At 43.5% G+C, this 12,675-nt stretch overlaps 1 protein-coding gene across 1 annotated transcript in view; it reads right to left on the bottom strand.

Annotated features, from left to right (window-relative positions):
* Nucleotides 1-427: 427 nt before the first annotated feature.
* The window catches only part of MARCHF11 (membrane associated ring-CH-type finger 11), a 106,515-nt gene continuing 94,267 nt past the window's right edge, over nucleotides 428-12,675 (bottom strand). The window contains exon 5 of the mRNA XM_038535477.1: nucleotides 428-915. Within this exon, the coding sequence (XP_038391405.1) occupies nucleotides 593-915 (323 nt within the window). The 3' untranslated portion in view covers nucleotides 428-592. The remainder of the gene's footprint in view (nucleotides 916-12,675) is intronic.

Raw genomic sequence — 12,675 nt, 5'->3', positions numbered from 1 at the left:
ATCTTTAAGTTTTTATAAGCTCTCTGTACTGTTTCAGAAGCTAGAAAACAAGCCAACATTCCTAGAGCTTGCATTTCTGGTGACAGATTATTTCATCTCAGCAAAAAAGTCCTGCTCACATTTGCCAATAAGCATGAGGCACATGGAGGACCAATACACAACATCGTGGCGCCAATTGGCACTTTGGCATCTGCCCACAGAGTTCTATACTCTTTCCCAGTCGTAGCATGCCTAAAAAACTACACATGGAGCAAAAAGTTTGATAAAAATATATTTAAAACAAGCAAGAAAAAATAGTTTCAGCCTTAAGGATAACTTTCATCATTCTTTTAACCAAGTAGAGAGTTAAATTATATGTAAAATGATTTCAAGTACCAACTTATAAAAGATGTGATAAATCAGAAAACAAAGAACCGGAGAACTTTTTTTTTTTTCAGAAAAATGTATTTGCAATTCAAATGTTCATATAAAAAGCATAAATTTTAAAAAGTTCATAGATGTATGTTTTTAGAAGTGCTATGGTTTCGCCATTCATTGCAATTACATTCCAACATGTGCAGGGTGGTCTACACCAAGCCGCCTTACACTTTTGTCACACAGAAGTCACTCTCATCACAACCTCCCCTGAGCTATTATCTTCTGACAAATCTTCACGGGGCCTCATCCGATTGAACAGATGCAATAACACATAGCCACACTGAAACCTCGGGGAGGTCAACTGGGTTGGGTGGACCAAGTTCCTGTTCCGTAGAGCCGTCAATGGCAACCATAAAGTCCTGCTTGTGGAAGACTCTCCCCGGCTACTTTCTTCGATGTCTGTGGCTTTATCATAATTTAATACATCCCAGTGTAAGTTAACAGCTCGCCAGCGCTTAAATACTCTGTAAACTGCAGCTCCTTCGTGGACAATGAGACCTAAAATTCAAGGGGAAAAAAAGGGGGGGGGGGCTGATCATAATCAATAAAGTTAAGAATATTATTTTGTATACAAGTAAGTGATTAAAGAAATAGTCAATTCTCGGTTACTCATCATCATCAAAAAATATGGTATCCTGACTTCTCAAATATTATGGCTAACTTTCCAGATTATACAGGAATAATCAACATCCAAAGAATGAGAATACATTGACACGCACAGAACAAGATTCTCAAGGACAAATTAACTTGCTCCATCATGGTGGAGGACATACATTGGGCACTTACATTGCCTTAAGAGAATCATTAGGTTTATTGATTCATTCACCATCTAATTGAGGGCTTACTGTGGGCCAAGCAATATGTTGGCGGCTTAGTCTCAACTGGTAGTTAATTGGGAAAGAGACATATTAAAGTCACTACCATCTTCCCAGTTCTTCAAAGTGTCTGACACACAGGAGGTATGCTACAACTTTTTCTTATTTTTATCTCTTCAACAGTTCAACAAAAATGTATTTAGCACCTACTTGAGAGTTTCATGTATATGACCTCGTTCAGTTTTCACCGCAGCCTTACGAAATAAGTTTGAGCACGTCTCTCCTATTTACAAACAACAAATGAGCTCAGGAGCAGACACCTAGTGACAGTGGAGGAGGGATTCCAACCCAGGTAGCCTGGCACCAGAGTCCTTGATCTTTGCATCAGCAAAGATGCAAAGTAGATTGGAAGATTACACATTTCTGAGACAGACTCTCAGGAAAATAAGCAAGGTAACGCAAGAACCCCTGGGACCATTAGCTGGCAGCCTGTAAGTACGATACGGCACGATGACACATGGCTCCATCTCTGCCATCCAACCCAGATCTCACCACACCATGCATTTTTCATACATTCATATTTGAGCATGTGGCCCAACAGCTTTTGAATTGGTGACGCCTCACAAGAAGAAATTCCTTGGGGAGGTCCCTCCAGATTGACATGTGAGAAGGAGCTCTTCTCCTTCAGGAGCTGAAATTCCATTGAAATTTGGTAGACAGGGGTACCTGGGTAGCTCAGCAGTTGAGCGTCTGCCTTTGGCTCAGGTCATGATCCTAGGGTCCTGGGATTGAGCCCTGCATCAGGCTCCCTGCATAGAGCCTGCTTCTCTCTCTGCCTGTGTCTCTGCCTCTCTCTCTCTGTGTCTCTCATGAATAAATAAAATCTTATTTAAAAAAAAAAAGAAAATTGATAGATCAATGAAGAGCCTTTTCTTAGATGGAATATGGCATGCAAGTACAGTATGTCAGTTGGCCACAAGCACTGTTGAATGATAAAATGGAAAGTGAGCAGATCCTACCTCCCACTATTTAGACCTTGAGTAATGGCTTAGAGAAACTCACAAATGTGAACAAGGAATCATGTACAAAAATGTTTATTATGTAGGGGCTCTTGGGTGGTGCAGTCCGTTGGGTGCCCAACTCTTGTTTCAGGTCAGGTCATGATCTCAGGGTCGTGAGATTGAGCTCTGCATGAGGCTCCACGCTCAGTGGTGGGGTGGGGGATGCTTGAGATTCTCTGTCACCCTCTCCCTCTGCCCCTACCCTCCTTTTCTCTTTTTTTCTTTCTAAAAGATATAATCTTTTAAAAAATGTTCATTATGTAATTGTTCATATTGATGGGGAAAATCCCAAACAATACCCAAGTGCATTCAGAGAAGAAGGAATAAATTGCATTGTGTGGATGAATGGACACAGCAACGCAACTGAAAAGAACAAAGTCACTCACACTAACATGGAGAAATTTTACAAGAGCAGAAATCTCAAAGTCATGTGAAGAAAAAAGTGCAAGTGTCAGAAAGAAATGACTTGGGTAAAAAAATATGCTACACATTTTTATATATTCAGATATGTATGTAAAGCATATAAAAACATGCATAAAAATAATAACCATGAAAGACACGATAGTGGGGAGCAAAGAGAAAAAACAAGTTCAGGAGAGGCTTCAAATAGGCCTTTCGACTTTATCTCTAATGTCACATTTTTTTATGCTGGGTGGTGGAGATGTGGCTGTTCAACATACTCTGCTTACTTCCTTGTGCCTGAATAATTCATACTTTCAAAAATTATAGAGAATTTATCAGGAAAATTTATCTCAGATATATTGAGGCATAGACGACTAAAGTTGTGGAGACAAATAGGGAGGTTAGCACATTGCTTGTGGGGAGCAAAGTAGATATAGTAAGGAGACTGCAGAAGAAGAGAGTAACACACTTGTCAGATTTTAAAAAATTGATAGAACAGTAATGCAAGAAGCAGTAAGAATCAGAGTCTTATATTTTTAAGGCTGGGTGAATGGGGGATTGAAAGCATGATAGTAACTTTCCCTTAGGTACAATAAGTGTTTTGAACATGGTGTTGTTGGGGGGATTACTTCAATTTTTTTGTCAGCTAAAACAATGAGAAGTCGGTGATGGAGATACCCAGTTTTTAAAAAAATCACAACTACCAAATACCAGAATTTAAGTTTTACATCATCTCTTACCAAAAGATAAACTTCCGGATACACATAACTTAAGAACATTCCAAGGATGTGAACATAGATCACTAAAACATGCATGCAGTCTAATAAACAAAAATTGCTAAATAATAATTATGGAATGCCACCAAAATAATGAGAAGAAATGTAAACTTCTGTTAATCACAGCAATTGCAAATAATTGTTTTGATCAATTCATTTTCCTAAGGAATAACTGACACGACTGATAGATATTTTTGGGAAACATCCAGAATTAGAACTAAAGACTAGCAGATATTAATTGATGATTCTATTATTAGCATTCCGAAATCTCCGTGGGAGATGATTTAACTTTTCTGGCTCTATTTTTCCTCATTAAAACACAATCAGAGTACCTAATCTATACTTTCAGTAGGATAGTATGAAGATAAATTGAAATTCATCAATTATAAAGCACTCAAAATTCCTCAAGATGGTAGCTCTATAAACACAAGACATTATTATTAATTAAAAAGTCAATAGTGGATCTATGTGGTGAGAAACATTCATTCACACTAATCACATAACCATTATAGCTTGCAACAGGTTCATTCTGGAGAAGTGCAGTGATGCGGGATGGCCTCACCCCAGGAAACCACTCATTTTGCAGGATCCTATTCTTTTTTTATTGATTTCCTTTGAGAGGCCAGAAATCAGATCATTTACTAGAGCTTAAAGCCACTTTCTGGGAATACATTTCTGGTAGCCCTTTTCTAAATACATAAATCTACCCAGTGTGCAGAAATAAATCCCACAGGTCTTTATGGTACATTCTGAACTGAATTTAGAGAGGGAGCTACTTGAAGTTTTCGTGAAGACATAGTCCTCTTGAATTTCCAGCTCCATTTGCTGCTTCTTAATCGCATTTCAAGTTATGAATGATGCTTAGATTTTGTTTTATTTCCCATAAGCGCTCAGAATTACTCCATGCCCTTTAGAAGCTTCAATTTTCCTGAAATAGGAGGAATGCCACCCCACTCCCAAGGTTGTCCTTTGTAATGTGCATTTTCCTCTTTCTTATTTAAATCTTCTAGAATTACAGCAAATGCCGTTTTTACTTGAGGTAATGAGAACATAGGGCTACTACAATTGCTGAAATCCAAGAGTAAGGATTCATTCAACTTTAGCCCATATGCTGAAAATCCAACTATTAAAAATCATACTGCCATACTTTCTTACTGATGCTCGTTTCCTCTTGTTTCACAACTGAGAAACTCCCTTTCTCCAGTCGCTTTGCTGAGTAATACCTCAAGTTAAGTCTTAAAATGAATTTGTCACCTTGACATCTCAGGTCACATAAGAACAGGCTTAGATTTATTTTTGCATCTGAGTCACTAGACCTAAAAGGAAAAGCAATGATAATGTCTATAAAATGTAAATATTAAATATTTTAGGATACTTGTTATATTAATAGCATGAACGTCAACAAAGTGTGATTCATAGGAACTTGGGAGTTTTGAGAGGTGTGTGTGTGTGTGTGTGTGTGTGTGTGTGTGTGTGTTTGGTTCTTTCTCTATCATTTTCCTTCCAGTAGCATCTAATTGGAGCATCCCCTTATTGATGTCAAAGGAACATTTTTGTTAGGGAATAATCTTCTTAAAAAAAAGTAAGTTTAAATGTTTCTGGTTTCACTGGAATAAAAGCACAGTGTTTATGTATAGATAAAATATATCCCAAATCTGTGAGTGTTGTATCGGTTGAAATTCTCATATTGTAGTAGAAAATGAATTAATTACCCAAAGAAATGATGGGGGAGGCTATCCAGGTACATATGCTCACATGCACACACAAGTGCGTGCGTGCACACACACACACACCACCACCACCACTTGTGTTTATTTCAACACAAACCAATGATGTGTTATAATTAACAGAGGCTTGAAAAATGTATAATCAAATACTAAAACATTTTTGATATTAACAACCGAACTACTGATCAAATCACTTAATTATTTGTATTACCAGTGTCAGCTCTTGTTCAAATAGGTTTGGTTGTTTTCAAAACTAAAATTTTTATCAAGGATCTATTTTGTGCCAAGCACCGCACTAGGTGCTTTATGTGCAAGATTTCCATTTAATCTTGGCAGCAACTCTACAAATAGATACCATGACTGAACAATTTCATGGTTGAGGAAATTGCGACTCAGGGATTCAAGAACTGTCCAACATCAGGAAGATATGAGAATAAGAGAAGAGATTGGAGCTCAGATGTGTCTACATATAAACCTTGAGTATTACAGTCCTATTCTTGATAGATTTCAATGTAAGGCAGTCTCTCTTAGTCATAGAATTAAAAGCAACTAAAAGAGTCCTTGCCATGGACTGACTGTCTCTCCAAAATTCATACATTGAAGCCCTAATCCCTAATGTGATGGTATTTGGAGGTGGACCTTTGGGAGGATAATTCGGGCTATTTTAAGTCATGAGGGGGAGACTCTCATGATAGGATTAGTGTCTTTATATAAAGTAGAAGAAACACCAAGGAAAGGCCACTGTTACATCTGTAAGAGGGCCAATGAAACAGCCCCTCCTTCTCACCACCTGCAAGAAGAAAGTTGTTGAAGGCAACACTACAAGTGGTGATAGCCTCATCTGGGGAGCTGCACCCACCCTGAGCTTTCCCAAGAAGTGCAAGGTCCACAAAGGAATAAAGGCTAAAGCCCTGCGTGTTGTTCAATCAAAACGACCTTTGAGAGCGCTAAAGGACTTGCAACACACAGCAGTTATCTGGCCAGAAATGGCTCTTGACTGTGAAGATGTCCGAGATTTCTAGATTAAATTTCACCATCATCCATTGCTAAGATTTCTGTCTCTCTCCCTCTCTCCCCACCTTGCTCAGTGAAATCTACACATATTCTATAAAACATAACCAATGTCATTCTGAGGAGTCATTGTACTTTGGACACTTTGGGTCCCATTTAATCCCACTTAAGAACAATTTAGAGTCAATCTCATAAAGTGGACCCAACTTTGGCTCCTTAATTTCTATTAGCTGAAGACCAGAGAATGGCTGCTCAAGAAACATTTATCATTAAGACTGGGGTCCAAGAGACCCCTTGTTGCATGATCTTTGCTAGAGTGTCTTAAAATATATTAATCTTCCTGGAGTATTTTCCCGATCGACCCCCAATTTAAATGCCCAACAGTTACGGAAACTTAGATGTGACGGTAGAGGTAAACAGTTTAAAAGTCACTCCCTCATTGTTCAATCTTGTTAATATGAATCCGGAAGAAATAAACATGAGTGATTCCTTCTTTGTCTACTGAATACTTTTTGTTGAACTGAACATGTATGGAGCTTAAAGAAAAAAACAAAAATTCAAAAATATAAAACTTACAGAGATGAAAATTGAAAGACTATATATATATATAGAGAGAGAGACAGGCACATATTTAATGACCAGGCCAACAAGACCACGGAGAAATCAGCTGCAGTTAACTGGGACCGAAAATAAGCCCTTGTAAAGAATTTTAGCTCTTCGTCCCGTATATATATATATGCTGAAGTTACTAGATTCACAAAACAAAGCCATCATAAATTGGTATCTTAAAAGCCAGGTCTTTGGGAACTACAATGTCCTGATTATATGGGGATTTTTGTGAAAATGTATTTCCAGTGCTGTTCATATCAGAACAAATATCCCACATAAAAATGCACTTTCGTCTATAAAAGATGAGTTGATTTTTTTTCATTGTTGAATATAAATTATATACATATATATATACATATGTATGTATGTATGTATGTATTAATTCACAGATTCAACTTGAGAATGGCAGGTTTGATCACGATGGCAAAAAGTTCAGAGGCTCAAACACTCAAACTACTGGTAATAAAATCTTCTGTTCAAGAACTGTAATAAGAATTATTCACAAACTTCCCACAGCATGAAAACCCTTGCAGCTAGAGGCTGGGTGATTTCCCAGTACTGATGACCTGATCCTCCCAGCCCCACGGTAGAGGACATAACAGTGCCTCCGGCCAAAAGATTATCATCATAGTGAAGACCCTAAGTGATCCTTTCTCTGAGAGCACACAGGAGAAAATTCACGGTGTCTGTCCTGTGACCCTGCCACTCTCTCTGTCCTCCTGCCTGCTCAGGGAAGTCTGCAGCCATCAGCCTGGATGCCAAGAGCACATCGGTGCTGGATCTTCAATGTGGATGACATCACTGCCTGGCGATGGAACAAGACGGCAGAGCCAAATTTTAATAAGGAGCGTGATAGCTTACTAATTGGCAGGGAGGGAAGCATACTCTTTTCTGAAAGGTCCTGACATAGGTTGAATTTGCTTCTTGACCTACCATCCCCGTTGCAGTTAATGACCATCTTCCAAGTCAATTAAGCTAAAACCTTGGAATCACCTAGACTCCTCTATCCTCTCGCACAAAATTCTGCTAATTCTATCTTCTCAGCAACCGTAAGACAGAGACTTCTGTGGAATGATCGCTCCTACATTTTCACAATGAACTATTATAAAATTTGAAAGACCCACATTCTCTCGTGATTTCTTCTCTGACCCATTCAAAATTAGTCCTTCCCTCCCGCCTTCTACCACCACATAGGAATTACCCACATCGTTCTACTCGTTACCCGTTGTGGAATAATTTGTGCATATGCCCGTGACCTCAATCAGCTGTGTGCTCCCTGAGGACAGGAGCCCTACTCCTACTTTGACGCTTCAGAGTAGAAGCTCAACAAATCTTCACTAAATGAGAGAGAATGAGAAAGAGGAGAGTAGTCATCCCTGGAATCTAAAGGATAACAAGGGTCAACTTAAGTCTAGTTGTGATGGTGCCACAAACACAAAGGTCTCAAGTATTGTTCTTTAAAATGGTAGAGAACTAGCTTAAGATACCAGATGGAGACATGCACTCCAAAGGGTTTAGGAATCAGGGCCCACGTTTCATACATATATGAGCATACGTATGTGTACACACACAGACACACACACGGCCTGGCAGGGGACGGAAGAGCTCAAATTCTTTACAAGGACTTATTTTCGGTCCCAGTTAACTGCAGCCGACTCCTCCGTGGTCTCGTCGGCCTGGTCATCTAATATGTGCCTGTGTCTAACAATCATGAACCTAGGTAGTCACAGAATGACTGCGCTCAGGCCTAAAGCCTAAGAGGCAGATATGGAGTCTTTTCTGCCATTTCCCGGCAAAACAGGAAGACTCAAAGAGATGCTGCCCGTTCATCTGACTACTTGCTGTTCTAAGAAGCCAATCCATCAATCAATTATTTTAATGATTTCTTTTATTCCTTAGTAGATACGAGACTCCTGATCTTTCAATTACTAGCCCTGCCTCTCAAATCTACCTTTGGCATAGCCGCGGAACCTTCCTCGAAAGCTGCAAGCTTTGTTACACGTTATAAAACACACGATGCATTAATTTTTTAAACGGTTTAAGAGGATTCACCAGAGAGAACTGTTACATCATCTAAGTTGCTACCCAAAGGGCCTGTGAAAAGACTGACCTATGGATAGGATTATTTCGATAAAAGGAATAAGTAAGCCCAATGCCCTTGATGATGACAAAGATATCCTGGAGTCCTCCTATGACTGGGAGTGTGGATTAGAACTAGTTTAATTTCAGCCGAATATAACTTGAAGTCTCTCCTTCGATTCATGAACTGATGAAACACCTTTTGGCAAAGGGGTGACATCATAAACAGTGATCGGCGGTGGACATAGTCACTTAATTTCAAAATTAAAAATTGTCGGGTGTGATTTAATCTAACTCCTTTTGGGGGTGAGGACTCTGAGGCCCAAAGAAGTGACACGGCAGGCCCCAGGGTTCACCGCTAGTGCTAGAGCCCAGGATCAGAGCCAGACCTTTGATGCCTGGTCCAGTGTGTTTTCCTCTGCAAGAACTCAGACCTCAGGAGCCATCCTTGGCCAAAGCCAGTCCACCCTAGTGTCTCGTTGCCTCAAGGGATGTTATATTATGAAGCAGATAGAATCACAGTCCCTTCCGAGGCTGGGATGGCGCGTTCTTCTCTGGTCTTTATCTTGAAGGGTATGCTGCAGCGTTGGGAAGGATTACAGCGACCCTCACAATTTATAAAAGTAACTCCAAAAACCCCAGTGTAACAGTATTGGGTGAAAAAAAAAAACCTATCAACGTCCATTTTCTGTGCTAAAGTTTCCGAATGGAGAATCTACTTTGGTAGATTTCTATTTGTTTTCCATGTGTTGGTATATGGACTAAAAACAGTTCCCCCCCCCCCCCCCTTAAGTAAGCTCCATCCCAGCACGGAGCTCAATGCAGGGCCCAAACTCACATCGCTGAGAACAAGACCCAAGCTGAGATCGAGAGTCAGATGCTGAGCGGATGGAGCCACCCAGGCGCTCCAGACCAGACACGGTTCTTAGAAGGAAAGTGTCCGTGGGCTCTTCCTAGCAGCGGGCAGAAACAAGCACAGCTAATTTTCCTCCTTTTCCAATGGACGAACAGTCTACGGCAAACTCACAGAACACCATTTTATTAATCTCTAGAGTAAAGCAAACGTGTATTGGTCGTTCTATTTTTTCAGAGTGAGAATGATACTAAAAAAGATCTAAACTGAATAAGTAAGTAATAAGTAAACTGAAATATCTAATTAAAACCCGTTCATCTTTGCATCTGTAAATAGGCTACTGCGTCTTTGTTGGCTTTGTTTCTCATTTCTCTTAAATCCTATAGGCGGTGGGTGGAAGTTCCACACAAAAGCAACCACCTAAACGTAAATAAGATTTGTAACTCTTTGATTTCATTCACACGACATCGGTAAGATTTTTTTTTTAATTGAAAATACTAATGGAATTTTTTAACCTGAATATTAAAATGCTCAGACCTTCAGTTTCCTTAATCTTCTATTCTGTGATCCAGCAACAAAATTCAAGGTTTAGATGTGATTCTTTACATACAAATTCTTATTAGAAAATTGTTTCACTCACATCATTGGAAAGAGATTGGTCTTGGGACGCTGTGTTAGATGTTGCCCGTCCTCTACTAATGTTTCAGCATGTTCTACAGGCTCTGTTGACTTAGATAAGTGAGCAAAGACTTCACAAAATGGCTACATTGCTTTGGATTTGGGGGGACGCTTTTTCCCTCCATTTCTGATCTAAAATCAGCTCCCCTATACCTCAAAAACCTTCATTTCCATCGTTACGCCCTAGGTGTTTGAGACCACAACTAGTGTGGTTTTGCCTCATGAACAAACGTCATCCTGTAAATGAATCATTCGAGCTCAGCGTATAAGGAGGGGCATTTGCTAAATAATAAATAGAATTAACTGAATCACATAAATATTCGGACACAGACTCTGGAGCCACAAGGTCTGAATTCCAGTCTCAGGTCCCTCTTGCAATCTGTGTGACCTTGGAGGGGGGGGGGACTACTTACTGGACCCTTAGGTGCTCTCGTTTCTGAGATGAGAAGAGCAACAGTACCTACGCCTCGTCGAGTGTTGGGAGGATTAAATGGGGAATTTGAAGAAAATTGCTTTGAATAATACCTGGATTAGAAAACATAACCTGAGATAGCACTGCAGGCAGGTATGGTCTTTAAAACCTTATTTCTATGTATTTGGAAGCAGCTGAAAACACGTACAGGCTTCAATTCTGTGCTCCTATCTGTGCTGCCTCGTGCCCCGAGTTCGTGTCCTTGCTCCCTGCCGGTCCCCCCACACCCCTAAGCCTCTGTGTTGTGCAGTGAAGCATCATCTAGCAGAGGGGTCGTGCTCACATTCTCTTCAGTAAATAAAGTTCTTGGCTGCAAAATAGTTCAAAGCCAGGAGATTGCCCCAAAGAAGCAGGAGCCGGTTTGGAAGAACAATCACCCGGATTCTAGGTTAAGGGGCTGCGTCTTCGCGCCAGGGTTCCCACCGCCACGCAACCTACTGTGGTCTCTGCCCCCAGGAAACTTCCCATTGTGGGCGCGGTGGCCTCGGGACGAAGCCACTGTCCAGGTGGCCGGGGACACGCTCCGACCTGTCTGGGCTGCTCGGTGTGCGGGGCCCGTGCCCTCAGGCTCCCACCACCGTCTCCCAGGAAGCAGTAGTGGCGCACGGAGGGAGGGGTGAAGTCGCACAGATGGTACGCGCTGCAGCCCTACAGATGCCCCTTCCCGCCCCGCCACTCTCGGCCATCACCGGTGACCGTCCCCGGCTCCCGCGAGGCACACACGGCTGCAGGCCGGTGCGGATGGGCCCCCCCGTAACCTGCTGTGCACCCCGGCCTCCGCTGTCCCCCGGCCCTCGGCGCTCCCGCCCTGGGGACAAGCACCCCGTCCAGGCTCCTCACCCACTGTCGCAGGCTCAGCGCTCCTGGACCTCCCCTTCATTCCCCAGAGCCCAGGACGCACACCCCACCCTGCGGTGGCTCTTGGGGCGCTGGAGGCGGAGGTGGGCCCCGGGCCCCCCACTCCAGCCTGGGTGCCAGCTGTGCCAGCGCTCGGCCGACCCCCTGCAGCCCAGTGCATGTCAGGGCCCCTCGCTCCCCCGCGGTGCCTGGACCCGCTGCCGGCCTGGCCGCCAGCCCAGAGGTCGTGGGCCACCCCTCGCCGGCAGCCCAGCTCTGCTCCCACGGGCACCCGGCTGCCGTCCGGGGCCTGGTCCCTCACTTCTCCCAGGGTGTCTTCCCAGGCCCCCCAAGCGCGGCTCTACCATTAGAACAGGCACCTGTCCTGGCTCCACGCCCAGCGCCAGCTTCTGCCTTGGGCGCCCTGGTGCCCCCCCCGGTTCCCCCCGGTGCCCCCAGCCCGCCTTCCCGCAGCCCGGCCCGCAGTGTCCTGCGCCGTCACCCTCCTCTGCCGGCTGCCGGGTCCCCGTGGCCTCACCCGGTCGCAGAGCCCTGCACACCCCGCTCCACCAGACAGACTCTCGAGCTCTGAGCCGGTGCTGAGCTGCAGACCCTGCACAGAGCCCCCCGGACACACCCCTGGGCCCCGCAGACATTCGGCGAAGAAGATGTTCCAACAGACCTACTGCCCCCCCCAGCTGCCCGTGGGCCTCCCGCATCCCGTCCAGTGCTCCCCCACTCCCACTCTGCCTCCGTGGCTCCCACTGCACACCCGGGATCACCACCCTGGGCCCAGCGGCTGCCTGGTTCCCCCTAAGGCAGGGCCCGGGCATGCCCGGATGGCCACCCCTCGGCCTCGCACACCCTCTGCGCCCGCGTCCCCCGCTCCTTCAAGCCCCCCGCTGCCAACGCTCTTTCTTCAGTACCAGGCTGACCGG

This window comes from Canis lupus, chromosome 4 (genome assembly GCF_011100685.1).
Source record: "Canis lupus familiaris isolate Mischka breed German Shepherd chromosome 4, alternate assembly UU_Cfam_GSD_1.0, whole genome shotgun sequence".
Lineage (NCBI taxonomy): Eukaryota > Metazoa > Chordata > Mammalia > Carnivora > Canidae > Canis > Canis lupus.
The sequence above is the reverse complement of the archived record's forward strand: the minus strand, read 5'-3'. Positions and strand labels throughout refer to the sequence as shown.